Below are 26,217 nucleotides of genomic sequence, written 5' to 3'. Positions count from 1 at the left end.
TGGTTTTATCGCCGGAATAAAACTATGGCATGTAACAGAACGAGAATAATGGTAACTTTGTAAGAAGTCTGAGATTTGAACGGAGACTTGTCGTAGTTGAGACTCTCTGCCAGACGTTACCCTCCTGCAAGGCTATTATTAATTATTGTAATTACTGTAATTATGTTGTTATCTCTGTGAGCGTCCTGTTTCTCTGTAAACTCTGTGTTGTTGTTTGTAATCTGATGAAATGGAATAAAATGGTCTGTGAGACATCAACATGTCACATCTCCAGAGGATGAACCTTTCAGACTGATGATCTGACCTCTAGCAGCACCATCGGGACAAACAGGTGAGATTCTGAGAAAGGTCGATCTGATTGGCTGAGGTTCAGAAAGACAGAAAAACAGTCCTTTTAAAGTCTTTATTGGTTTTGTTATTATTAAACAATATTGTACATTTACTCATTTATACAAGAATTCACATATTAACAGTCAGCTGTGATAAATGATGCAGCGTGAGATGATATGCTGCCTACATCTGAAAATCTTAAACGTGAAAACAAATCAGCAGAAAAAAATGTTTTTCATTTTTTATAACAAACTAATAAATAAATAAATACAGGAGATGTTTTCTGTTTCTGTCTATCACGTCACAAAAACATTCCGCTCATTTTAACAGGAGGTGACATCACACAAGCAAATAAAATGTTGTAACAACAAAACTAAACTAAAACACTGATCAGATGTCAGCCTCGATCAATATGAAAATCAGATGTGTGCTTTGATACATTCCCAAACTGATTGATAAGCATGTTTTGGTGAAATGCACCCTGGGAGTTGAACATGACATCTCTCCTTCAGCTGTTTCTAACCCACGTGTTCACCTTTTTTCATGTTCAAACTGTCAGGAACATGAAACCACACCTGTGTGATCTGTGAATGAATCAGGAACGTGGGTGGCGACTCAGGTGACTTAAACAGGGTCTTTTCTCCCATCATGCTGAGGGGGAAACAGGTTTAAATTGAAGATAAAAAAGTATGTTCACAGCTCTGAAACCGCTTGAAATGACCTTTCAATCAACCTGTGAGGGACAGCAGCAGGTGGGCTTCGCTTTGGTTTGTTTCCTGTTGTGTCTCTGCAGAATTCTGAAGATTCACAGAAAGTCAGAAAATCTCCCAAATTAAAATTCAAATCTGAAGAAAATTTAAAGTAAAAAAAATTTAAAAAGAAACTCCTTGAACTTCCTGTCTGCATGAGTGAGAACAGGGAGGATCGAGCTGGTTTTATTGCCTCTCTCTGACTGGTCAGAGGTCAAAGGTCAGGAGCCTCCATGAAACAGAAACCACAAAGCCAGAAGTCCTGAAAAAATCCCTGAAAGCTGATCTGAGCTCAGCGCTGGGCTGCAGGAAGCTGATTGGTTGAGAGGCAGGGGTTGTTATTAACAAGAGGCGCACCAAACGCAGTGAGCCAATCATCAGCTATGTTTCTGAGTGTGAGTGGGTGGAGCCAAACATCACAGGTGCTGCCAGTCAATGGCAACCAGCGTCTGATTGGCCTCCTGAGCGTGACCAATGACCTCAGCGATACTGTGCTGACGCCACAGACGCTCAATCTTCCTGTAACGCTCAGCACACAGGTGGAGGGGGTTTCCCCGCCTGCAGGGACACACACACTCATAAATAAATGAATACATACAGAAACAAATTAGGTGTGTGTGTGTGTGTGCTGACACCTACTTGAGGCCCTGGTCTGTCTCTCCATAGTCGTCCAGGTACGGAGGAGGATAGAAACAGCCCTTTGTTTTACCTGCTACAAACAACACCTGACACTCTCTGACCCTGCACGCACGCACACACACACACACACATCAGTTACAGTCATAACCTGTGTCCACTACCATGCTAACCACAGAGAACTACACTGTGGTGTTTATAACGTGAAACAGTAGTATCACAGGTGAGTACAGGTGTGTTTACCTGAGGAAGAGGCCAAGGCCTGCTCCACAGATGAAGGTGTGGGCAGTGCAGGCTCCCACATCCTCTCCGTCCACCTCGGTCTGACAGCAGTAACTCTGTGAACACAAAATGGAGCCACAGACCAGGCACAGAGTGGGAGCTCGAGACTTGTCACCTCCTGACCGCGGACACCTGCACAGGTAACACACAAGTAATGCACAGGTTAAGGAACGTATGAACTTGACAGTTTGTCATGTTTCAGAGTGTTTGTGTATCACATTCTGTATGCAGTGGAGGCCAACCAACAGGCCAATATAATAACAGTTTGTAAAACGTCTTATTGGTCGACCTCAGGTATACAGTGTACATACGGAGTACACAAAGTGAGTACATGATGTGTACTTGTACACACAGTACATGTAGTGTGTGTGCACTGACGTGAAGCTGGATGCCTGGTTGATCAGGACACTGTAATCTTCAGGCAGTTCAATCAGTCGGTTCGACTCTCTGGGGAACCTGATGATGACTCCGCCCCCCTGCAGCATCTGTCTCACACCTGGATGACAACACCACCTGTAAAACACACACACACACACAGCTGGTGAGTCCTGTGTGAGATCCTGCTGATCCTGATCAATCAGAGATCAGTTTGAGGAGTGTGAGCAGGCTGTAAATCAGGTTGCCTGCGTTTGACACATGTGGACACCTGCGGACACCTGCTGTCATTAATAAGTGTGGAGTTCAGTGCAGCTGGACAGTTTCAGACTGTGATGAGGAGAAGCAAAGGACGGCTGTTTCAGTGTGAGTCAGGTGTGTTTGAAGGCCACAGGTGTACTGTGCTCAACAGATTAGAGTTTGACTGTGAGGATTCCTGCAGCCAAGTGAAATCTGGCGGGAGGATTAAAATGGTGCAGAACAGCTTTGGTTTCAAATGAAGAGGTGGATCGCTGGTTCGATTCCCCGTCCCGGTGTCCATGGCTGAGGTACCCTTGAGCAAGGTACCTAACCCCCACTGCTCCCCGGGCGCTGCACGCGGTCGCCCACTGCCCCGGGTTTGCTGTGTGTGTGTGTGTGCACATCACTTGGGTGGGTTAAATGCAGAGAACAAATTTCGTTGGAGTGAGTTCCCTCCAATGACACAATATGTCACTTTCTTTCTTTCTGAAGAGAAAGCAGTTCAGAATGAGGACGACTGCACTGTCATCTGTTTATCATATTTTATTGGAATCAATCAGGGGACGTTAGTGTGTGTGTGTGTGTGTGTGTGTGTGACCTGTGTATGAGCGGCTCCAGCAGTGTGTGTTCGCTCTGGTGAAGCTGCAGCAGGTTCGAGGGCAGACTGAGGTAGCTGCACAGCGCCTCCCATTGACCAGGATCTGCAACTACCACACACACACACACACACAGTCAGCTCAAGTTCAAACATAAACCTTTGTGTTTTTCTTCCTTTCTTTGCTTTTATTTCTCAGATTCTTTCTCTTCTTCAGATGCTCTTAAACTTAAACTTAACCAAGCTATTGAATCAGTTTTGTACAAATATTTAAACACTGTTATTTCATTGTCACTAACAAAGAAACGTTACGATGTTTTGCGCAGCAGTGTGTGTGTAGTTACCCAGCAAGTCAGCAGGTGGCGCCGTAGAGTTCAGGTAGTGGAAGAAGAGGGCGGCAGACCGGAGGAAAGGCAGAATACCGACTTTAACACAGCGAAGCAGCTGCCACCCAGAGGTCACTTCAGGTAATACACTGAGAGACAGACAGACAGACACAAACACACACACACAAACACACTGTTTATTTACTGATAATTAATAAATAAATGCAGACACGCCAACAACTGACTGATCAGATCAAATATCCGTTCAAAAACAATCAAATAATCTTTGTATCGACATTAAATATGATTGATGAGAATGACTGCTGAACACGTGACTCACCTGTGTGTGTGTGTGTGTGTGTGTTTTTCTGATCTCATAGGGATAAAAACCTGTTAGCACAGCTACATGTGGGGACTCACCTACCTTATGTTGTTTAAGGTGAGGCTGAGTTTGAGGTTCAGGTTAAGGTCAGAGTAAAGGTCAAAGGTCAGGGTCAGGGTCAGGCAAGTTATGGTTTTGGTTTGAGCAAGAAATAAATGTAAGTCTGTGTGATGTCCCCACTGGGCATGAAAACCTACACTGTGTGTGTTTGTGTGCTGACCTGCCCAGGTGTTTCCTCAGTGTGTTGTAGAGCTGACAGGTGAGCTCCTCCTCCTCTGAACTCACACTGTCCTGATCCATACACACCTCCTCTACAGACAGGCAGACAGACAGCAGACAGACAGACAGGCAGGGACATGTGAAGAAGGGGCACAAAAGGAAACTTGAGTGTTTGGTTAGTGTGTGTGTGTGTGTGTGTGTGTCACCTGTGGTGGAGGTGAGTAGGATCTGAACCAGGTGAGCCACAGTGACAAGGTGAAGGAGATGAAGGTGGGCTGTGTCAACCACACTCCGTCCCGATTGGTCCAAAGTGTAAACAGAACTGCAGGACAACACACTGTAGACCTACACAGACAAACGGCATGCGAGTTAACTGGATTCAAACTGGATTCACAGAGTTCATTGGATGTAAACTTAATTAGATATAGAGGCTTAAGTGGTTAAAAGGGGTTTCGACTGGATGTGAACAGAATATGAACTGGATGTAACCTGGATACCGAAAAAACGATGGAACTCACCAGCAGGTGAAACATGTCGATGTTGAGGATACACGGAGTGTTTTCTACCTGAGAGTCTGGAACCAGGGCTACAGCACACAAACGCACATCACAAAACTCTTCATTGCTGTGTATGTCCGAGTGTGTGTATTGTGTAGTGTGTGTGTGTACTGTACTGCGACTTTACCTGCAAACAGTCTGATGAAGTGTGTGTGTGTTGTTGTCAGTGGAACTGCAGTCCAACAGGCTGAACTGAACCTGGTGAGAGAGCTCAGACAGTCGTTCTGTAACACACACACACACACACAGAGTGAGAACACAGGCAGGTGACACACCTGACTTTTACCTGCTCTGCTGATCACATTAACCAAGATGCACCTGAGGCCAACATGGGACAGCAGTCCTCCAGCCGCAGGTACGACTCTAATCTGTTAAATTTCTATGTTATTCATTTCAGTTCATCATCTGTAAACAAAAGTGTTAATAAAATAATCAAACTCCTGAACGATTAACTGTGTTGTCAACTGTGTTCAATCAATCCTGGGTCAGAGTGGAACGTTGACACGGTTAGCTCGTCTGTGGCGAACGTTAGCTTGTCTGCGGCCTGCGCTCGGTTTGATCAAATTGAACCCTCCGTGAATGACAAAACTTTGACTGACACATCGACATCTTCGTCATCATCTTTGGATAATTAATTAGCCGGTTGGATCGGTTCCTGTTAACTGACTGAGCTTTTTTTCCGCTGTCCTCGATCATGTTAGCTTAGCAGTTTTACTAGAGTTAACTGACACTCGGACGCTGACTGCATGTCTGCATGTCTGCTAAAACAGTATTTTTAGCTTGTCTGAAATAAACTATACTCCAATAGGTTCTTTAAAAACCCCGCCCCTCTGCCATTCCTGTACAATCAGAGTCTGATCTCTCTATCTGTCATATAGACTGAGGGTGTGATACCTGTCGGCAAGGTAAACTTCCAAACAACGGCTTCCCCTCATCCGTCAGTAGGCGCTCTGCAAAGAAACACAGTGTCAGCACATCCTCTGACCTCTCAGGTGTAGGTGTGTGTGTGTGTTTACCTATACTCTGGATGGTGTATGCGCAGGTGGACCAGATCAGAACCGGGACTCTCTGGTCCTGCTCGTTGGGGTTCGCCTTCAGTCCCACCTTGTAGGTTGACATGCTGAAGGTGGTGATCATCTCGTTGATGCTGCTGGAGAACAGGTTCCTGAGAGGGACAGTGACATCACTGCTGACATCATCCAGGTGTGTTCAAGATGGACTGGCTATAAATACCTTCTTCAGTGCTTTATGCAGATTTTGTGTTCAGACGTTGGTGCAGTAATAAAGACTGAATTTAAATCAAATCAGAAGAACAAAAGCCTCCGCACGTTCAGACGTCAGCTGTTTGAGACTGAACATGAAGACCAAAGTTAAGATCTCAGTCTGGTCAGTGTGCAGCAGGTGCTGATCAGCCACCACCTTCGTCACATTGACATGTTCGTAATGCTGCTGACAGCTGGCAGATTGGACAAACATGTCAGCAGCAGCTGAATGAATCCATCGCCTGCTGCTGTTCTTGTGATTTGTGCCATTTTGCTTTAATAAATTAATGCTCTAAAGAATAACACAGAATGCACACACACACACGTCAATAAAATAAAAAATATTATGAGTGAATCTACAGCAGAACAAGAGCTGCAAAGAGATGTGAACATAACCAATGACTAATCACAATCAACACAAACAGCTGCTGACTCACTGCGGAGTAAAGTCAACTCTGAATCCTTCAGGAACGTTAGGCTCCGCCCCCTCTGTTACACCTGAAACGAATGGAAGGAGTTTTATCCACAAGTAGCTCACATTTTAACCAGACCATAGCTCAAATAAAACTGGGTTGGGTGTCTCCATCCTCTCGGGCTGTGTGGACTGCTGTCTGGACATGAAGAGCAGGTGGAGCTGAGTAAACCAGCACAGAAGAAGAGAATGCGGCGCTGCGCTCCAGTCGGAGGCCAAACGTTGGAGAACATGATGAGAATCAGATTCATGTCTTATTGTGAAGAAGGTTGCAGCCTCCTCATTCCTCCACACACACCTGATGACTTCAGCTCTTCACATGAAATTTAAGTCTCATGATTTATTGAAACTTTTCACAGATATTTTGAGATTGTTTTGAATTATTACACTCGCATTTGTTTTAATAACAAATTAGAAACGGGAGGATGGACACACACACATTAACACAAAGCAGGATGCTCTAAATGACTGACAGGTAACTGACCATCACACTGCTGCCTGTGGGCCGAGTGCAGTGCTGCTATCTGCTGATTGGTTGTTTTGAGCCACGCCTCCAGACTGGGAAGATCGATGCTTAGAGAAAACGAGAGAGAGGGTCACGTGTGGGCACCTGCAGACAGGTGTGTGTGTGTGTACCTGCTGTAAGGCGTGTGTGTACCTGTGGTCAGGTGAGTGTGTGTGTGGCAGCAGAGGGATCACAGTGTTGCTCAGACACTCGCACAGCGGACACAGGAACTCTCCATTCTCTACATCATAGCTGGTGTGACCTCGAAGACGCTGCTGACGTCTCTGCTCTTTCAACTGGACTGCCTCAAAGTACCTGAACACACACACAGACTTGTGACGTGTTACAAACATGTTTCTTGAGCTCACCTTCTCTAGCTGGTAAAAAAGTTTTACTTCTCAAAGTGTTGTGAGAATAAAAAGGTCTACATCATGGTTTGGGAATAATCTAGAAAAAGGGCTTCACTTGATTAATTATCAGACACTGTATCCTGGTCAATTTGCTGCCGTCTGAATGATCTGACGGTTGGCGGTACCTCACCTCTGCCAGCAGGTGGCGTGCATGATGTGTCCACAGCTCGCCGTATGAATCCCCAGAGACAGATCCGGGTGCATGAACAGAGGATCGTGATGCTCTGTAACACACATTTACACATCTGCCAATCAGCACTCATTAACACTGTCTGGTTTCTGCCCTGATGATGTCAGTGAGGCTCCACCCACCTGGGTCAGGCAGGTTGTGGCGGCGGTTTTTGGACAAAACCGTTGACCTCTGGACAAATGCCGCCAATACCATGGCTCTGCCCTGGCCTCTGACCTCCTGCTCTTCCTGACACAGGATGCAGGTCACCAGCTGACGGCGCTCAGCTCCGCCCACCCTCCTGGGACCAACACACACCTGAGAAACACAGGACTGCTCCGAACTGGGAGGACTGGGAGGGGAGGAGGAGGGTGAGGGATAAAAATCGGAAGTTTCTTCACTGAACTCGGATTTAGCATCTAACACTATTATTATAATGCTGAAGGCTGATGTTTATTGAGTGATTTAGGTATCAGTTATTGGACTACAGATTCACAATATAAAAGGATGGAGGCCCGATAAACTTAATCGGGGCATCACAACTTCCAGCAGCAGATGTTACAGGTGTGGACAGGTTTAGACAGGTGTGGCCAGGTTTACCTGTTCTCTGCAGCAGCAGCAGATGTAGAAGCCTCAAGCTCCTCTAGACTCTGCTGGAAAAGTTCTTTGTTCTCGTTGATGAAATGTTTCTGCATCTCAGACATCTGCGCCATGATCTTCTCTCTCCTAAGCCGAGCCATCTCCGCCTTCCTCTTCCTCTCCGCCTTGTCTTTGTCTCTCAGTGTCTGCAGGGAGACAGCAGGTAAGCAATAATGCATTTCATCCTGATTTCATTCCTGACGGGGCAGAGTTTGCACACTGTACCTCCTCTGGTCCTTGTCCCTGGCTGACGGTGACAGTGGAAGTGGAGGATGTTCGTTCTCTCATTGTTTTGATATTTGTCACCATCTGCACACATAAACAAACATCAGCAACAACATCCAGACAACCAGAGTAAACCTCCAGAGGACTGAGAGAAAACGTGATCCAGAGTCTCTGTGGATTAAAATATGAAGGGGCCCATGATGGAGCCCTGAGGAACTGACCTGCATCAAACTGTCCTGTAGGCAGAGTCTGATTCATCAGCAAAACATTCATTGATGAACAAAAACTAAATCACCTTTACAAAACCTTTACAAATCTAGAAATATTAAGCCTTGTAATCACTAAATAAAAATTAAATGCTTACATGAAAAACAATTTAATACATCTTATACCAACAGTTCTTCCACCAGTCAGTAACATCTAAAACACAAACACATTTTATTCATTTATAAAAATATTTCAAATACAATACACTATTGTATTTTAGTGCACTATTGTACACTAAAATAAAAATACACTTACAGCAGCTAAAAAAGATCCTAGAACTTTACACTAAATCCAACATAAACTAAGAAACATGTTTGTTGAAGACTGAGCGAGCCTGAATGTATTATTTTGATGCTTTTGACAGGCAGAAGAATCCAGAGTTCCTGTTGGCACCTTAGCTTAGCTTAGCTTCTGCTGCGCTGTAGGATGGTTGTGCTAACAACAGCTCCACGTTCAACTCCAAGGTTTCTACTCATATATCTGTAACTGGGTTCTGAGCTTTCAGACAGACAGATCCCAGGTAGTGAGGATGGGCAGCTTCTTCCCCACACTGATGCTGAGCGCAGGTGCCCCCACAGGGCCATGTTCTCAGTCCTCTCAGATGTTAACCCTAACCCCTGGCACAGACCACCAGATCGACCAGCAGCTTCTTTGCTTCAGCCATCACACTTTTAAACCAGCAGCTCTCATCACATCATCTCCTTCACCTACCTTTCACACTGATGCTGTACATCTGGTCTCACATTGCACATGTACATCCTGTTCCCATAATCCATGCAACTTTTTCTTTTTAAGAAAATCTATTTTACTTATCTAATTAGGTTTATTTGGAGTTGCTTGCTTGCCTGCCTTGTCACGAGTATTTCATTGCTCAGTCAACCCTGTGTCGATACTGAGTAAATGACAATAAACCTCTACGAATCTTTGAATCTCATCTGATTCTATTTTAGTTTCCATCATACGAATCGAAGCTTTTATTTGACTTTAGTTTTTCTCATGAACAACAACATGTGAGTGAACTGAACCTTTAGGCTCAGAAGAGAGAGAGATGACACATGGATCAGTAAATAATCTGTCTCGTGTGACATCAGCGCTTACCTTGAGGATCCAGGTGATCATGTCTTTGTGGACCTCCAGGTGAGGAGCGTTCTGCAGAGTCTCCAACAGAGCCAGGACGCTTCCTGAAGTACTGGGAGCTTCACCTGGACCTGAACACCCACCCACACAGAGTATGTGATCATTATGCCTCAGAAATCACAGGTTCTGTTCACACCTGGTATTAACATCACATTAACAAATTTGGTGACTGGAGACGCAGGCTCATGTTGATGCCAGGTGTGAAATGACAGACACAGAGTTGTCCATCTGTCATGAGATGTTAACACCAGATGAGAGCAGGCATCCACACACTTAATGTGGAACACATTCCACCTTTTGATCTTTATTTTATTAATAAAAAATGACACAACAGGCAGACTGTTAAATAAATGAATTTCTAAATGAACTGAGAGTGAAGTAAGCACAATATACTGTATATTGTACTGCATATTCATTTCATAATGTGCTTGTTTATTTAATTTAGTGATAGATATGAAATTTATATATTAAACCTTCTTTAAAGTATTGCTCATCTGGTGTGATTGCCACAGTCCGTTAACATATGTGAGTATTGTGTGAACGTGTGCTGTGTGTACTGACGTGTGATCTTGTAGGTGTAGTTGAAGGTGACATCATCGTCTCCACTGCTGTTCTCCAACTGCTGCTGCTCCTCCAGCAGAGCCACGCCTACCAGGTGGAGCACCTGTACACACAGTACGCACACAACAGGTACACAATCAACAGGAAACTAACCGACGGTCAAAGTGAAGAAATGACTGCAGGAATGAAAATAAAAAAATAAAATGCTGGTTCAAACTTCTTTGTCACTGACGCCCACAAAGTTTTCTGTATATGGATCAGTCTGACAGACAGCAATCCTCCAGGTGAGACTTCTCACCTGGAGGATTGTAGGATTGTAGGATCCACACCTTGTAGTTCAAGTGTTGAAGCGGCTGCCGATCAGCTTTTCTCACGTTAGACTGAGGTTTTTTTACAGTTGAGTTGGAGCTGCTAACGGTTAAGTTTCAGTTCCTGTCAACCCCATCTTGTTGTCTTCTCACTTTTTTTTTTTTAAATTTCAGGAAGATAAAGAAATTGAGATGACACCAGAACCAGAAGCAGCAGACCGGAGCTCAGTCCTTACCCTCTGCAGCATCGACTCAGTCCAGCCACCCCCACTGGGCTCCACAGCCCACTGCAGCACAGCGCCCTCTATAGCCAGCAGCACGTCACACTGCAGCAGGTTCACCAGACTCCCAAACAAGGGGCAGAGGGGGGGAGGGAGAGGGGGAGGCAGAGCTGTTCCCACACACAAAAACACATTACCACCATGACAAACTGTGATCAATACATTTAACACCACTTTTAATGGCATCCTTACATGTGAAAATGTTCAGTTAATGTTGAACTCAGGTGTCATTCACACCTAAACAAAGCCAACTAACGGGTGAATCACACCTGAGATCTGAGGTGAAAACATCATCAATCAAGAATCAAGATTCAAGAGTCTTTATTTTCATTATGCAAGCATAACGAAATTTTGTGCAGATTCTCGGCTTAAAAGCACACTTATAAATAGCAGCAGAGAACAAAAAACACACAAAAAAATATAAAAATATAAAATACAAGTAAGGTAAATAAAGTGCACTTAGTGCCAGACTATGTGTATGCTGTGTGTGTGTATGCAGATAGACGGGGGAGGGTGTGTGTGTGAAGTCCTGTATGGGGGTGGGACGTGAGTGTTTCACTGTAGGGGGGTTATTGCTTTAACAGATCTGGGGAAGAAGCTGTCCCTGAGTCTGTTGGTGCTGGTTTTAATGTTCCTGTACCGCTTTCCTGATGGAAGCGGTACAAACAGTTTGCTGCCCGGGTGGGTGGGGTCTGTGGCAATGCGTCTTGCCTTCTTCTGGACTCGGGCAGTGTAAACTGAGTCCAGATCTGGTAGACTGCAGCCCACAATCCCCTGTGCTGTCCTCTCCACCCGGGCTAACAGTTCAAAGCAAAAACTAGTGATCAGTGTATTTTACAGGTGACAGGTGTGACACACACAGGTCACTTTCTCTTAATGTGTGACTGAGACAGACTGATGTGTTACCTGTGTCCTCTCCATTCTGTCTTCTCAGCTTCCTCTGAGCCTCCTCAGCCTGCAACACACACATACTGTCAAACATACAACACACACATTAAAGGATCAATAACCTGATCAACAAACTGGTCAGGTGTTTACCTTTGACTGATCAGCTCTGCTGTAGTGATAGAAGTACAGGTTGAAGTGTTTGTTCCACTCAGGACGCAGTTCATACAGGCCTCGACCTGTCACACCTGGCTTCCTGTAAACACAGTACAAATACACATAGTACTACAGACAGTACACACACCTGCTGATTTTGGTGAGTGAGTATATTCAAGAAGGACTGACTTGAATGACGCCACGCTGTCAATGACTCTCTCAAGACCGGTCTCCTTGTTCCCCTGAAGAGGGAAGAACAAACAGTCAGAGGTTAACTGTCTGTAGATAAACAGATAGACAGGTAAAGGCACAGACAGGCCAACAGACAGACAGGTATGTCTCTCACATTCTCTGGCAGGGCCTTCACCAGCTCGCTGTGAGCCATCGGTCTGATCGAGAGCTGATGGATGATTTCTCTTCTGACCTCATCAAAAGGCTCCACCTGTCCGACACCTGACACGTAACGCTCACCTGTACGCGTGATCCCACACACACACACACACACGTTATCCCTCAGACAGGCAGCCTCCAGTCATGTTAAGGCACCAGTTTACCATATCATCTAATCATCAGTGAACAAAAAGTGCAGCTATCAAACATGTTTCACCTTGATTAGGTGAGATGTGACCAGTACAACATCTCACCTGTTCCTCTGCTTCTGCTTCAAAACATTTAAACTTTCCTTTTAAATCAAGTTAAGGACGCAGCACAGACAGACTCACCAACAACCATGATGATGAGGTGAAGCATCTCCTCAATTAGAGTGTTGTTCTGCTGGACCACATCCTGTCAGACACAGTCAGTCAGTAGTCTGTCAGTACTGACCCTGCTAGCATCTCTTTATCTCTACCTGTCGTCTGTTGCTGTCAGTAGTCTGTCAGTACTGACCTTGTTAGCCTCTCTGTATCTCTTCCTGCAGTCTGTAGAGCTGAAAATGTGGAACAGTTCAAATCGACTCAGAACGATCATCAGGAAATGGTTTGGATCCATCATGGATGCCCCCACCTGTGTGGAGACAGAATCAGAAACAACCGTCTGCAGGTGCAGTTGTTACAGTCTCCAGATGTTCATATTTTCCATGATTTATTTTACCTGGGCACTCAAAATTAATTTTAGTTTAGTGCTAATGATTCTGCTTATAACCGTGTTAACACGAATGTATTCATTCAGACTCTAGTGGCTGGAGGTCGTCTTTCACTGTCCAGTCAGAGACGAGTGTGTGTTTGTACCTGCAGCATGATGATGTCTTTGTCGAACATCTCCACTCTGCACTTGACGTTGTGGTAATAATAAATCTGAAACACACAAACAGACTGACAATGTCACAGCTAGTTAACATGAACAAAACTTTATTTATAAATTGTGCTGATGAGGTTCTCATTTCAGGTTTTCACAAACATTTAGTGAAATAAATATTTCAGACTGTCAGTTATGAAAACTTTCGGTGATTTACAGACAGACGTTCAGAATAAATCACTGCTGTCACTGACAGCTGGTCACATGACTCATCACTGAAGTGAAATAATCCTTTCAAAACATTTAACCCAGATTTGAATGTTAGTGAATCATTTGAACAATCTGCACTCTGCAGTCCTGTGTCGACGCCGAGACTTCTCAGCCTGTCAGGTTATTGAAATGATCTTCAGTTTGTTTATCAACATCAAATAAATTTAACTAATGAACATTGTTTCATGATCCTATTAAGATGGTGCCGTTCCAGGTGGCAGCCCGTAGCCACAGCTTTTCGGCTGCACTGTAATTTCCCAGTCTGTGATCAATAAAGTATATCTATCTATCTATATCCAGTAAAATGTCTGAGGAATCATGACATCAAAGTTTGATGATGAAACATGTCGTGATGACATCATCCCTGTCTTCAGAGGAAACATGCAAGAGAACAGTGCAGTAATTGAAAACCACCTCTGAACTCCAGAACAAACTGACTCCAGAACAGCAACAGAACATTTCTGTTTGGATTGTAGTTTCATCCATCTTTGTCCTTATTGATAGTATTATTGGCAGCTGTTCTGTTGGCTCCATTTGTATTTGATCGTCTGTTTCATCAGATGTGTTCACTGACATGTTTAACACAACAAGTATGATGTGTGATAAACATGATAAACATTATCATTATTATGGACTCACCTGGTTGATCAGGGAGAAGCCGTTCCTCCTCCACATCCCAGCATGCACCTGGGCACAGAGCACTAGGCAGCGGAGGGGTAGTTCAATCAGAAGCAGGGGGCTGAGTTCACCCTGAGGACACACACACACACACACACACGTATGTTAACACTGGTGTGTTGATCTGCATTAGCTGGTAAAAGAGCCAGTTGGTATGTCAGGCTGGTCCTGGGCGACTCCCTTTGGAGGGTTTCTGGGTACGTTGACCTGGGAGGGCACACTGAGGCAGACCCAGAACTTGCTACAGAGACTACATATCCCATCTGGCCTTCGAATGCCTCGGGATCCTCCCAGAGGACCGGGGGCAGGCATGGAAGACCCTGCGTAGCCTGCTGCCACTACTTGTGGTTCCTAGAGTCCTCAAAAGTAGATCAGGAACCAGATCCTTTAGTTATCAAGCTCCTCGACTATGGAACCATCTTCCGGTTTCGGTCCGTGAGGCGGACACCCTCTCTACATTTAAGAGTAGACTTAAAACTTTCCTGTTTGATAAAGCTCATAGTTGGGGCTGGCTTAGGCTGGTCTCTAGTTATGCTGCTATAGGCTTAGACTGCTGAGGATCTCCCATGATGCACTGGGCTTCTCTCTCCTCTTCTGAAACTCCTTCTGCACATATTCATGTCACTAACTTGACTTCATCCCTGGAGTCTTTGTGCTTTCTCGTCTCGCAGGTTCCCATGGATCGTGTCTGGGCCTCCTGCTCGACACCACCTTTTATATTTCTGCACTACTACTATTACGGTTATCATTATTATTGTTAATGCTGTTTTTTTATTGTTTCAATACTCTGTTGTTATTGCTGTTGGCCAGCGATAGGCAGCAACAAACAGACACAGAGATAGACAGATGGGTTACTGACCAGAGGAAGCTGTTCAGGGAAACGAGAGGCGACTTCTGTCCTGCTGAGGAGAACGTGAAGCCCTAAAGAGGATTAAACAAAAGATTTTATTTAGAAAAATCCAACAGATCTTTGAGTACCAAGGAGTTCAAATGCATTGATTTTATCCTGCAGGCAAATCCATCAATTGATCGATAGCTTTTAACAGGAAGAAAACTGCTACAGATGGCGTCTGGGAGAAAATGTCAGGGTGTCAGTGGAGCAACCTAATAACATGTTAGATGTTATAAACACATTTATGAGGACATGGAGATACAAGAAAGGTGGTGTTTCACTGCAACACTGTCACTTTGTCTGTATATCTGCTTAACTGTTTGACTGATCTTATCATATGCTTTGATTTGATTTTATTTCTAAATGTCACGTTAGTAGGTTTTTACCCACACAACAACAGAAAACGTTTCACAGATATTTACTGGTGTTTCTACAAATCGAAAATTTCAATGAATACAGAAACTGTAAATGTGTGTGTGTGTGTGTTTACCTGCCAGCAGTCTGCACACCGGCAGGTGTATAGACACTTTGTCCTGAGATACCTGGTATCTGAACGTCTCCACACAGTGACCCGCCAGACTCAAGCTGATTGGGTGCTCACCGTCTGGGAGGCCGCTGTGACAGTGACTGAGCGCGCTCAGACACTTCTTGTAAGCGTCGATCAGGACGCGTTCCTGTCACACACACAAAAACACACTGCTGTTAACACACACACGTGGATGATGTGTTTATCTGTCCCATTCTTTATTCTTTTAATCTCAGTGTAAAAAGCCAACCAGACATGTCTGTTACAATCACCTCATGTCATGTGACAAAGCTTCTAACTTCAAGTATCCCTCATGTTCTCACAGATGCTAGCAGATCTGGGTTCAGGTACTGTGCACCTTTAAAATGGAACGAGCTACACAGTGCTACAAACTCCCCCTGGTGGTTTTCAGTCTCTGCAATCTGTTTTTGATGACTGTTGTACATGTTTCAATTAACCCCACACATCGGCACGTCAGCACAGCGTCACCTGTCGATTTTGTATTTAAAATGGAAAACATCTTGTTTCATTGTAGAACAGTTTGATTCGCACAGTTCCTCCTCCTCCCGGTCTCTCTATGAATGGGTAGGCTTACTACTGTGCTGTCACACTGTGTATTGCAGTACGTAGGTATTTGTGTGCACAATGTAGCAGTAGTAGCACAGAGCCTCACGTCAGTGGAGCACCACTCCTGGATCATGGAGATGATATGAGTCAGTTTCATCTGCAGAGTGAACGCTGCCTCCCACTCGGGCTCCATCTCTATGTGCTGCCCCACCTGTCTCACCACTGGGTCCATACCCTGAGAGAGACAGACATGCTCAGGCTGAAATAAAGACAAGCTGCCACTGTCCACAGAGGTGTGAGGTGTGTGTCTCCAAGTAAGTGTTACCTGCATACACTTTAGCAGCTCCAGAAAAGCATCGAGACCTTCCAGAAACTTGAGTCTGAGCTGATCGCTCCACTCAGAGGGTTGACTGATCAGGATGTACCTGTGCGAGCACACACACACACAGATATATATATATATATATATGTGTGTATAACAGTAAAACTGGCCTATAAACTGGGACAGAAACTGGTCCTAACTTGAGGTCTCCAATGAGGCTTTGGACTCGTCCAAATTTGAAGGCCTGCTGGGCCGTGTAGCGGTCGAATTGGAAGCGTCCCTGCAGGTCTTTGTGACGCAGGTGGTCCACAAACGTCCTGATGATGGTCTTCATCAGGTTCTCCTCCACCATCAGCATCCGGGCCTGCCATAAGCACACATGACAAAGCGATTTTATCTCAAAACTTCATGTAAAATTATTTTAAAACTACTACTACTACTTAAATACTCAGAGACAAATACTTTTTTTCCAAAACATCATTAGAAGATACAGACAGTGGCTTACTGCTGAGGACATTCTAAACATGTCAAACATAGTCGAGGACTGCACGGTCATGGTTAAAGAGTCAATATGTTACAATGAATAATATTAATTTTTCAGCGTTGGACATGTTACTGCTTGTTCAGAAATGTAAACGTGTTCAGTTTGTGCAGCATTAACATTCTGCTAAGGTGTTAAGTTTTGCTAAGAATTTGGAACAACTTGTGGCCTATTTGGGAAAAGAACTGGTTTGACTTCGACAAAGTGAATTCAGAGAAAATGATAATTGATAATCATGTCCACAAAGGAAACTCTGGTAAGGGACATCGGAGGAAATGTTCCGGGATGACTGCAGGTAATAAATGATGCTTAAAGAGGAACGTTTGTCTCTTCTTTCTCACCTCCAACACAAACAGTCAGACTGCACTCACCAGCGACGGGACGGTGAATATTTGTACTGACAGGTCAGTGATGGAGAACTCACGGTCGTGGTCGTCTCTCACGTAGTCATACTGCAAGCGTTCATAACTCTACCAGCAGGAGAGAGAGAAACAGGCAGAGAGAGAGACAGGTGTGTGGAGGCGCAGAGGAGGAGGAGGAGGAGTACTCACCATAGTCGGGACGGTGAAGAGCTGAACAGACAGTGAAGTCACTGACACCACTCGCTCGTGGTCGTCCTCCATAAAATCTGTCTGGAGGCGTCTGTAGTTCTAGAGGGGGACGACATTTCACCTCTGGGTCAGCGGTCGCTGCTGCCGGGCTGACGCCCCCTCACCCACCCAAATCACTTTATTCTGACTCAATCCCACGTCCTGCTGCCCCAGATACTCCCTGGTCACCAAATGTGGATTCACCCAGAGCTTTTCATCACCAGCTTTTCACCAAACTTTTCATCTGGTGACACTCTTCAAAGGTTATTAGTGCTGCGTTTGTGGGTGACACACACACACACAGCTGCAGCACTCATAAGCAGTCTTTTTTTGTCATCTGTCTGCCACAGGTAACCTGATGATGTCACATCCTGCTGACCAACCTTGGCCAATCATTCACACTAAAACACTGAGAGGCTGCAGTGGAGGATCTGAGCTGAGGGACAATAACCTCACAGTCTGACCGTCACTGAGACGTGAGGCAACATGTGGTGGCTTTAGATCACATGACTTCCTCAGCAAGTGCAGGTGGGCCAGTGATCAGTTGCTGACATGTCAGCAGGGATTGATGACATCATCATGATGACATCAAGTTCCATGAACCAACTCACTGGGTCTGGCCCGACACACACACTCACAAACATTCACACTCACACACAAAAACGCACACAACTGCAGCATTCATAAGTCTGATTTTCATACTCCCTCAAGAATTTCCCTCCAGGGATTAATAAAGGAATTCTGATTCTGATTCTGAGTATTCGGTTCCTGTAGTATTTCGGAGTTTATAAAAGTCAGGTGACGAGGACACCTGAAGATACGGATGCTTCATGAGGAACATCAGGTTTGTTACAGGATGTGAGTTTGTTACTCTGAATGTACGCAGAGGAACATTTAATTATATACAAGCGGCAGGTGTGCTTTTATTTTGAAAGATTTGTAGCATTTCTAATAACTGAACATACTGATCAGCTTTACTGATAAATGGACATTAAATGTTAATTTAATTTAATGTCTGTGATACTGTTATCAGTCTCCTGTGTGTTGATATGGATCAGGTGTGTGGTTACCTTGGCAAACTGGATAGCAAAAATCTTCTTGTATTTGAGGTCCATGAGGAGGCTGTTCATCAGCAGCTGGTGGTAGATGTTCCTTGCTCCTACAGAGAGAGAGAGACAGGTGAGTTACTGGATACACACACACACATACACACAGGTGTATGTGTGTGTGTACGTGTGGTTACCTTTCCACATCTTGGAGTCATTGAGCATCAGCTTGTCGACCAGCGAGGAGTTTTCTCCCTCAGGACCCCTCTGCAGTCCCACCTGACACAGGATCCTCCTGAGACCATCTGAAACACCACGCAGAAACACTGCATACAGCAGCGCACACACCAACACACATTGGGATTATGGGTAATGAAGTTCAGACATACCTGAGTACTGGATGACCTGCCCCAACCAGCTGAGAGCCTTCAGTGCAAAACACTGATGAGCAACAACAGACGAGTGCATCACCTCAACCCGGAGAGGCTTCGACTGACGGCTGGTGTTCCTCTGAGCGAGGGGGGGAGGCAGACGGGACACGCGAGAGAAAGACAGAGAGTGGGACAAAGAAGGGGACAAAGAGAAGAGTGTGTGAAGTATTTTCAAGCCCTCCATTGTCCACAAGATAAGACAGACAGAGCATACTGAGGCTGAAGCTAAATGTCCAGACCTCAATGTCTTCATGCACTTTATTTACTACTAATCCTACTACTACACTCGGAGTAGATGTGTTGGAACTACTCTGTCAGCAGCAGATCAGGCCAAAATGATATCGTGAATGACTGAATTCCAGTCTGAACTAAACTGCAGTCTCCTTCCTCACATTTGAAAGAGTGTCTTTTTCCACCACTGACAAACACAACAGCCTTAAAAATGCTTTAGTCGTAACAAACCTTATATTATTTACAGGTCACCCATGGGAAAACCACATGAATTGACTCATCTAAGCAGCAGAGACTTGCAGTAACATCTCAGTGTTGGTTTGTTGATCTGTTACTCAACGAGGTTACAGTTTGGAAACAGAAGCAAATTAAACGTTAGGGTATCCGCCATTTGCCTGAAAAGTGGACGCCTTCAATGTTGATCTAAAATCATCAGACTGCCCGAGCCCACCTGAACACATCGAGATCACCATGACGACACAGACCCAACCCCACAACCCCAACACAGTACTTGTGACCAAAGGTTGTCAGGGTCCAACCAGCGACTCTGGTCTGGATTCAGCCTCAGCAGGTTCACTCCAGTCCAGGATGGTCAGATGTTAGTTAACAGGTAAATATAGAGGCAGACACTCACCACTATAACAGACTTGGCCTGTTCGCAGAACTGGAAGTCACCGTATCGAACTGACTTCCTCCCCTACAGCACACGCACACACGCACACACACACACACACACACACACACACAAAGAGAACAGGTTTCAAGTTACAGTCTTATTTATCAGATCGATCTCAATTTGTTCATGTTAACGATACATCGCCCACACTCACAAAAGTTAGTCACGGAGTTCCCCAAGGTTCTGTCTTTGGGCCAATATTGTTCACCCTTTATATGCTCCCCATCAGTGATATCATTAGGAAACAGTCCATACATTTTCATTGTTATGCAGTTGTACACAGTTGTAAACAAATCAGCTAGTCAAGCTTCAGGCATGTCTTAAAGACGTAAAAACCTGGATGACCTGCAATTTCCTACTTCTAAATTCAAACGAAACTGAAGTTATTGTTCTGGGCCCCGAACACCTTAGAAACAAATTATCCAGTGATATAGCAATGCTGGATGGCTTAGCCGTGGCCTCAAGCTCCACTGTAAGTAATTTAGGAGTTATCTTTGACCAGGACATGTCCTTTAACTCGCACACACCGAATATTTCAAAGACTGTATTCTTTCACCTCCACAATTTTGCAAAGATTAGGCACATCCTGAGTCAGAAAGATGCAGAAAAATTAGTCCATGCATTCATTACCTCCAGGCTGGACTATTGTAACTCCCTTCTATCAGGCTGCCCCAATAAATCCATAAAGACTCTCCAGCTAATCCAGAACGCTGCAGCACGACTACTGACAAGAACCAGCATGAGAGACCATATTTCTCCTGTTCTGGCTTCTCTACATTGGCTACCTGTAAAATTCAGGATAGATTTTAAAATTCTCCTCCTCACTTATAAAGCCCTGAACGGTCAGGCACCATCCTATCTTAAAGAGTTAATAGTACCCTATTATCCCACCAGAGCTTTGCACTCACAAAATGCAGGACTACTTGTGGTTCCTAGAGTCCTCAAAAGTAAATCAGGAACCAGAGCCTTTAGTTAACAAGCTCCTCTACTATGGAACCATCTTCCGGTTTCCGGGAGGCGGACACCCTGTCCACATTTAAGAGTAGACCACAAACTTTCCTTTTTGATAAAACTTATAGTTAGGGCTGGTTTAGGCTGGCCCCTAGTTATGCTGCTACAGGCTCAGATTGCCAGGGATCTCCCATGATGCACTGAGCTCTTTCTTCTTCTCCTTCTGCACACATTTATGACATTTATGTCCCATTAATGCAGGTTACCAACTCAGCTTCTTCCCTGGAGTCCTTGTGCTTTCTGGTCTCTCAGGTCCTCGTGGATCGTGGTTGGACCTCGTGCTGTCGTCCTGCTCGAAACTCACTGCGATTACTACTGTTTATAATCTATTTTAATTCTGTTACTACTCTGTACAGCTACTACCATTATTACTGTTACTAATACTGCTATCACAATCACCACAGTACCTTCTGTACACTTCATCATCATCATTATTTACAGTTCCAATACTTCTGGTATTATTGCTGCTGCTATGCATCTCTGCTTGTGTGCTCCTTCTCTCACGCCCCACCCCCTCTCCCTCTCTCTCTTTGTCTGTCTATCTTTCTCTCTCTCTCTCTCTCTCATGTCATGAGATAACTTTTGTTGTGAATTGGTGCTAAATAAATAAACTAAATTGAACTGAAACATCAGTGAACCTCATCCAGTCTCTGACTCCTCTCTGGTTTGACTTCACAGACAAAGCTGCTGCTGATGATGAAGTTGAGCTGACTGACTACATCGGGTGACCTGTACCCATCTACTGTGTGTACATGGTGAGAGTACAGAGTGTAATGAGTACACAGTGGGAGTACTGACGTCTCGGTCCACGGTGGTGGCGAAGCTGACAGCTTCTTTCTGGCTGCAGTTGACGGCTTTCTGCAGAGTGTAGATCACCTGTTCATACGTGTGGACTTCATCATTGAACAGCATGCAGTAGTAGGTGTCTCGTCTCTCCCTGAACACAAACACACACACAGAGGAGGTGTCCATACATTGCAGGTTGACAGTATAATAAGCAGTTTGACGTGCTACAAGGTTGGTATGGTGCGGACTGCATATCTTTGCCGTATTCTCTTCGGTCTGTGTTAAGAATCCCGATGTGTGAGTGTGTTTCCACACTCACACTGCAGTGTTTTCGTCATGTTCCTGTGGTGAAGTACTTCACTGGTCTGTATTGTATTAGGTTTAACGCAGATGTTGACGCTCCATCGTGTACAATTTGAACCAGTCTGGAGCCAATCAGGCTGGATCAGTATGACTGACACAGTGCGATGTGGAAACCCGAAGCCTCCACATCATAAAACTGAGGCCTAGCAGTGATAAGACACCTTAACCAGCTGATGAAAAATTTTCATGTGAACGTATGGAGGGGCTGTTTAAAGACTGTCTGAGTGTGATGCTGATGGTTGGTACTCTTCCATATGTGGACAGCAGGGGATCGAACCACAGGCAACCTGCTGTGACCCCTGGTGGCTCACTGAACCCTGGTCCACTGGGTCAGGACTGGATGCCTAATCATGATGGATGAGCTGATCTGATTTGTGATTTTAAATTGGCACACAGTGTGTGTGTGTGTGTGTGTGTGTGTGTGTGTGTGTGTGTGTGTGTGTGTGTGTGTGTGCATACGGTGGCTCCAGTCCTGCAGGTAGTTGGTCTTCCTGATCCCAGGTCAGCAGTTCCACAGCATACTTCAGGATGATGGAGAAGATGCTGTAAGCACGAGCAACCATGTCAGCTGCAAGCTGAGCTACAGGATCCTGACGGGACAAACAGTACAGAGTGGGAATCATGTATGACTGCATACACTATAGAATGACGTAATGATGATGATATCACTGTAGCAAGGCACAGCAAGACAGACAGACAGAAGACAGACAAAGAGACAGCTGTCTCACCTCCTCTGTGTCTCTGGTGTTGTCTGTAGGGGTGTGTTTCTGACAGTAAGGACCCTTCTTCCAAGCTTCAGCATCTCCACAGTCGCAGAAACCTCCACCTCCTGACGTGGTCATCTAAAGCATGCGCGCGCACACACACACACATACATTAAGTCCAGACATTCAGCCAGTGACAGCCTGGCTGTTCCTGCCTAATGGTTGATAAACTGTGTGCAGACTTTGCCCAGTCGAAGTTAGGTTTGTCTGTGGGAACACTTCAAACTTTTGACGAAGCCAACAGAGACAGAGCGGAAGGCGAATATGTCTCCTCAAAGGGTCACACCAAAGCAAGACCTGAGGCTACAGGAGGGTTTCTGCCTGTGGATGTGACCACACTTAGAACAAACAAACAACAATTAACACGAGCTCAGTGAGCCTTCACACGCGTCAGGAATCAGTACTGACCACAGAGCATTTTATTACAGACTTTCTGACTTTACAGACAGTCTTTTATGGCAGGAACTGTGGACACTGAGACACTGTTTTATTTACATTTTTCACAGTACAGGACAGAAATATTAGACGGTGCAGACACAGACAGAAAGAAATTAGCTGGAACCATTCAGCACAGGATCCTCACATTTTGTTCTCTGCTGTACTAAACTGAGCTAAACCCCAACAGTTTGTGTGTGTGTGTGTGTGTGTGTGTCACATGCAGCAGACAGACTCTCAACTAAAGTGTCTCTTTGTGCAGCTGACACTTGGGCTACTGATCACTTCCTGCTGGGGATTCTGATCATGATGAAGAGTACACAGAGACATGGTTTAATCTGATTCAGGTCCAAGACTACAGACCTGAACCACACCTGGGTTAGGCCTGAAAACTGAATCTAACCACACATCAGCAGAACACCTGTCAGTTCTTTTTGTGACACTACAGCAAGTAAACAGCAGGTGCTGCAGTGTGTCATGTTTCTGCTTCCTCCACATCAACCAGCTGCTGTGTGTGAGTGTGTGTGTGTGTGTGTGAGCGTGTACTCACCCTGTATCGATGCTCTTTGTGAATGCTAGCCAGGAAACACTGCATGCACAGAACACAGGTCGGGTCTGCTGCACACTCCCTAAACACACACATACAATCGTTAATACCTGAGGAGTACGTGTGAGTGTCTGAGTGTGTGTGTGTGTGTGTGTGTGTGTTACCTGCATGAGTAGGTGGGCTCGCCCACCTTGAACACATGTCCACACAGTGGTGACGGCTGGTTCTTCTCCTGCAAGAGGGCCAGGCCGGAGGCTGGCTCCTCCCCCAGCAGGAGCCACTCTAGAGGGGCCAAAAGGAGCAACTGACAGGCCAGCTCCTCCCTCTGCTCCTCCCTCTGCTCCTCCCTGCTGCTGCTTGCACTTGGACCCAGACAGAGGATTCTGGGTACATACAAGGCCAGGTGATGATACACCTCCTGCTGCAGGTCTGCTGCCACCAGCCATTGCTGAGGAGGAGAAGAGAGTAGGGAGAGAGGGAGGAGAGGAGGAGAAAGATAAGGAGGTGGAATAGGTAGACAAAAAGAGGAGGGGAGAGGTGGAAGAGGAAGGGACTTCATCATTTAATGTTACAGCTCCAACCTATTGATATTTTTTTGACAGTATTTTCTAGATCGTCAAATATATTGATAAATGTGATGAAGAGAAGGCAAAGGAAACTTTTGTTCCTGATGTTCTGCATGTACTGCAGTGCAATACTGCAGACTGTACTGCAGTATTGCAGTGACCAGCAGCAGGTTAATCAGCTCTCTGACAGCATCCTGCTGAGCCTGAGTGACACACTGACCTGGATAACACCTGCTATACACGATGTGTGTGTGCTTTTCCAGGTGAGCCCTCCCGCACACCACTAACTCTCCCTTTGTACTCATGCTGTGATTTTCACCTCTTTACATACTTTTTCCTCGCTGAATGTGCAAAATCACTTAAGTAATCAAACAGATGTGGTGGAGTGGAAGCGCAGATTAACAGAAAAATGAAACACTCAAGTGTCTCAAAAACAACCTATGAATTTCTTCACGGACAAAGGAGCAAACCATCTCGGCAGTTTATGTAACTTAAGGTTAATTTAGACATGAACGTGTCACAATGTGACCGCTGAAACACCTGAGTGTATGAAGAAATACCTTCAAAATCTAAATATTATTCTACAAAGCTACCAGCTGACCAGAGTGCCACCCGTCACACAGAACGTCATGCACAGTACGTTACTCTGTTGATGAGGTAGAACCAAAGTGGCGTGCCAATAATATTCAGTAAACAAAAATATACCGCGAAGTCACAAGTTCTGCCCGCTATGACGGTACAAACTGCGCTGCTGCTCAGGTGTGTCAGCACCTCACCTGCTGTTTCACACAGTTTACTCTCTCAAATCTCTAACTGCGTCTTTGTCACATCATATAATTTGGGCTCCGTGTTTGATAAAAGTGACAAAGTTTGAGACAACAGTGTCGGTGCAAGTTGAATTAACGTTCAATAACTGACTTTAACTGTAAACACGAGCGGTTATGATTTAGTAACGAAGCTGTTAGCGCGGGCTGACAGACACAGCAGCTGTTCCTGACAGCCAGATGTTATACACATCACTCCGAGCACCGCAGCTAGCCTTAGCATTAGCATTAGCTCAGTGTACCGAGCTGGGCTGAAAAACAAGCCAATCCGGACGCAGATTAACCTCGTAACACGTCGTTCAAAAGAAGAAAGGTGAGTGTGGCGCCGTGACAGTGCAGGTGAGAGTCAGCCGGACTGACAGCTCGCGGGGCCACTTACCGACGCGGTGTCTTTAGCGGAGAAATTGAGGAATTCAGAACATAAAGCGGACGGTGGATCTCTGTCGGACTGGGCCGCCGCCATCTTTCCTCCCTCAGCTCTGTGGCTGCTGGAGGAAGAAGAAACCGGAACCGGAAATCATCAACAGCTGAGAGGGCGGGGGGGATCCCCGGGGGGAAATAATGTCACTTTACAACTGTTCCGCCTCTAGTTTAGAAATGTACTTAAATCAGCATAAAGAAATTCTAAGAAAAATAGACAATAAGAAAAATAATACATATGTATTTTAAAAATATGTGTACTAATAGGTTAAAATGCAATAATAATTTAGGCTAAATAAGTAACATTTGTTGAAATGTGGTATGAATAAATGCAGTATTAATGCTGGAGTAGATCAGAATATTGCACTGTTGAAAATATAAGTTAGAAATAAACTATGGGCTTATGGCTGCTGACAGTAAACATTAATCCAAGGACCAATCTGGACTTCACCCTGCCAGCTCCTTGTACAAAGTCAGAGTAGCTGACTGACTGCAGCAGGGTGCATACAGTGTCACTAATTGATAAT

The 26,217-nt window shown here is 45.1% G+C and overlaps 1 protein-coding gene across 4 annotated transcripts; it reads right to left on the bottom strand.

Annotated features, from left to right (window-relative positions):
- Positions 1–389: 389 nt before the first annotated feature.
- ubr2 (ubiquitin protein ligase E3 component n-recognin 2) lies at positions 390–25,807 on the bottom strand. 4 transcript variants are annotated; one of them, XM_046401746.1, is made up of 47 exons: positions 25,650–25,807; positions 24,045–24,328; positions 23,884–23,962; positions 22,863–22,976; positions 22,594–22,724; positions 21,784–21,922; positions 19,933–19,995; positions 19,026–19,146; positions 18,834–18,941; positions 18,661–18,749; positions 17,552–17,650; positions 17,372–17,470; positions 16,660–16,823; positions 16,463–16,562; positions 16,244–16,372; positions 15,535–15,718; positions 15,012–15,073; positions 14,114–14,224; positions 13,198–13,263; positions 12,857–12,973; positions 12,691–12,754; positions 12,315–12,439; positions 12,158–12,210; positions 11,966–12,068; positions 11,834–11,882; positions 10,883–11,037; positions 10,339–10,441; positions 9,739–9,848; positions 8,374–8,457; positions 8,110–8,294; positions 7,653–7,861; positions 7,471–7,564; positions 7,084–7,245; positions 6,910–6,998; positions 6,391–6,451; positions 5,708–5,856; positions 5,586–5,641; positions 4,819–4,915; positions 4,653–4,720; positions 4,341–4,479; positions 4,136–4,226; positions 3,552–3,682; positions 3,211–3,319; positions 2,376–2,510; positions 1,959–2,129; positions 1,719–1,820; positions 390–1,637 (listed from the first exon to the last, which is right to left on the bottom strand). In XM_046401746.1, the coding sequence occupies exons 1-47, from the start codon at positions 25,731–25,733 to the stop codon at positions 1,496–1,498; spliced, it is 5,379 nt and encodes a 1,792-aa protein (XP_046257702.1). In that variant the 5' UTR covers positions 25,734–25,807; the 3' UTR covers positions 390–1,495. The 4 variants fall into 4 exon arrangements, with proteins under 4 accessions (XP_046257702.1, XP_046257703.1, XP_046257704.1 ...); XM_046401747.1 differs by having other exon boundaries at positions 3,211–3,313; XM_046401748.1 differs by lacking the exon at positions 17,372–17,470.
- Between the last annotated feature and the right edge of the window lie 410 nt (positions 25,808–26,217).

The sequence above is a fragment of the Scatophagus argus genome, chromosome 10 (genome assembly GCF_020382885.2).
Source record: "Scatophagus argus isolate fScaArg1 chromosome 10, fScaArg1.pri, whole genome shotgun sequence".
Taxonomy (NCBI): Eukaryota; Metazoa; Chordata; class Actinopteri; family Scatophagidae; genus Scatophagus; species Scatophagus argus.
This window is presented reverse-complemented; position numbering and strand designations above follow the sequence as displayed.

What these genes read in the sequence shown, in the direction of transcription:
- ubr2 (XM_046401746.1), bottom strand. Translation starts at nt 25,733, where the DNA reads ATGGCGGCGGCCCAGTCCGACAGAGATCCACCGTCCGCTTTATGTTCT. An exon ending in CCTGCAGGACTGGAGCCACC is followed by an intron (nt 21,923 to 22,593) that starts GTATGCACACAC and finishes GTTTGTGTTCAG; the next exon opens with GGAGAGACGAGACACCTACT. An exon ending in AGGCCAAGTCTGTTATAGTG is followed by an intron (nt 19,147 to 19,932) that starts GTGAGTGTCTGC and finishes CCCCTCGCTCAG; the next exon opens with AGGAACACCAGCCGTCAGTC.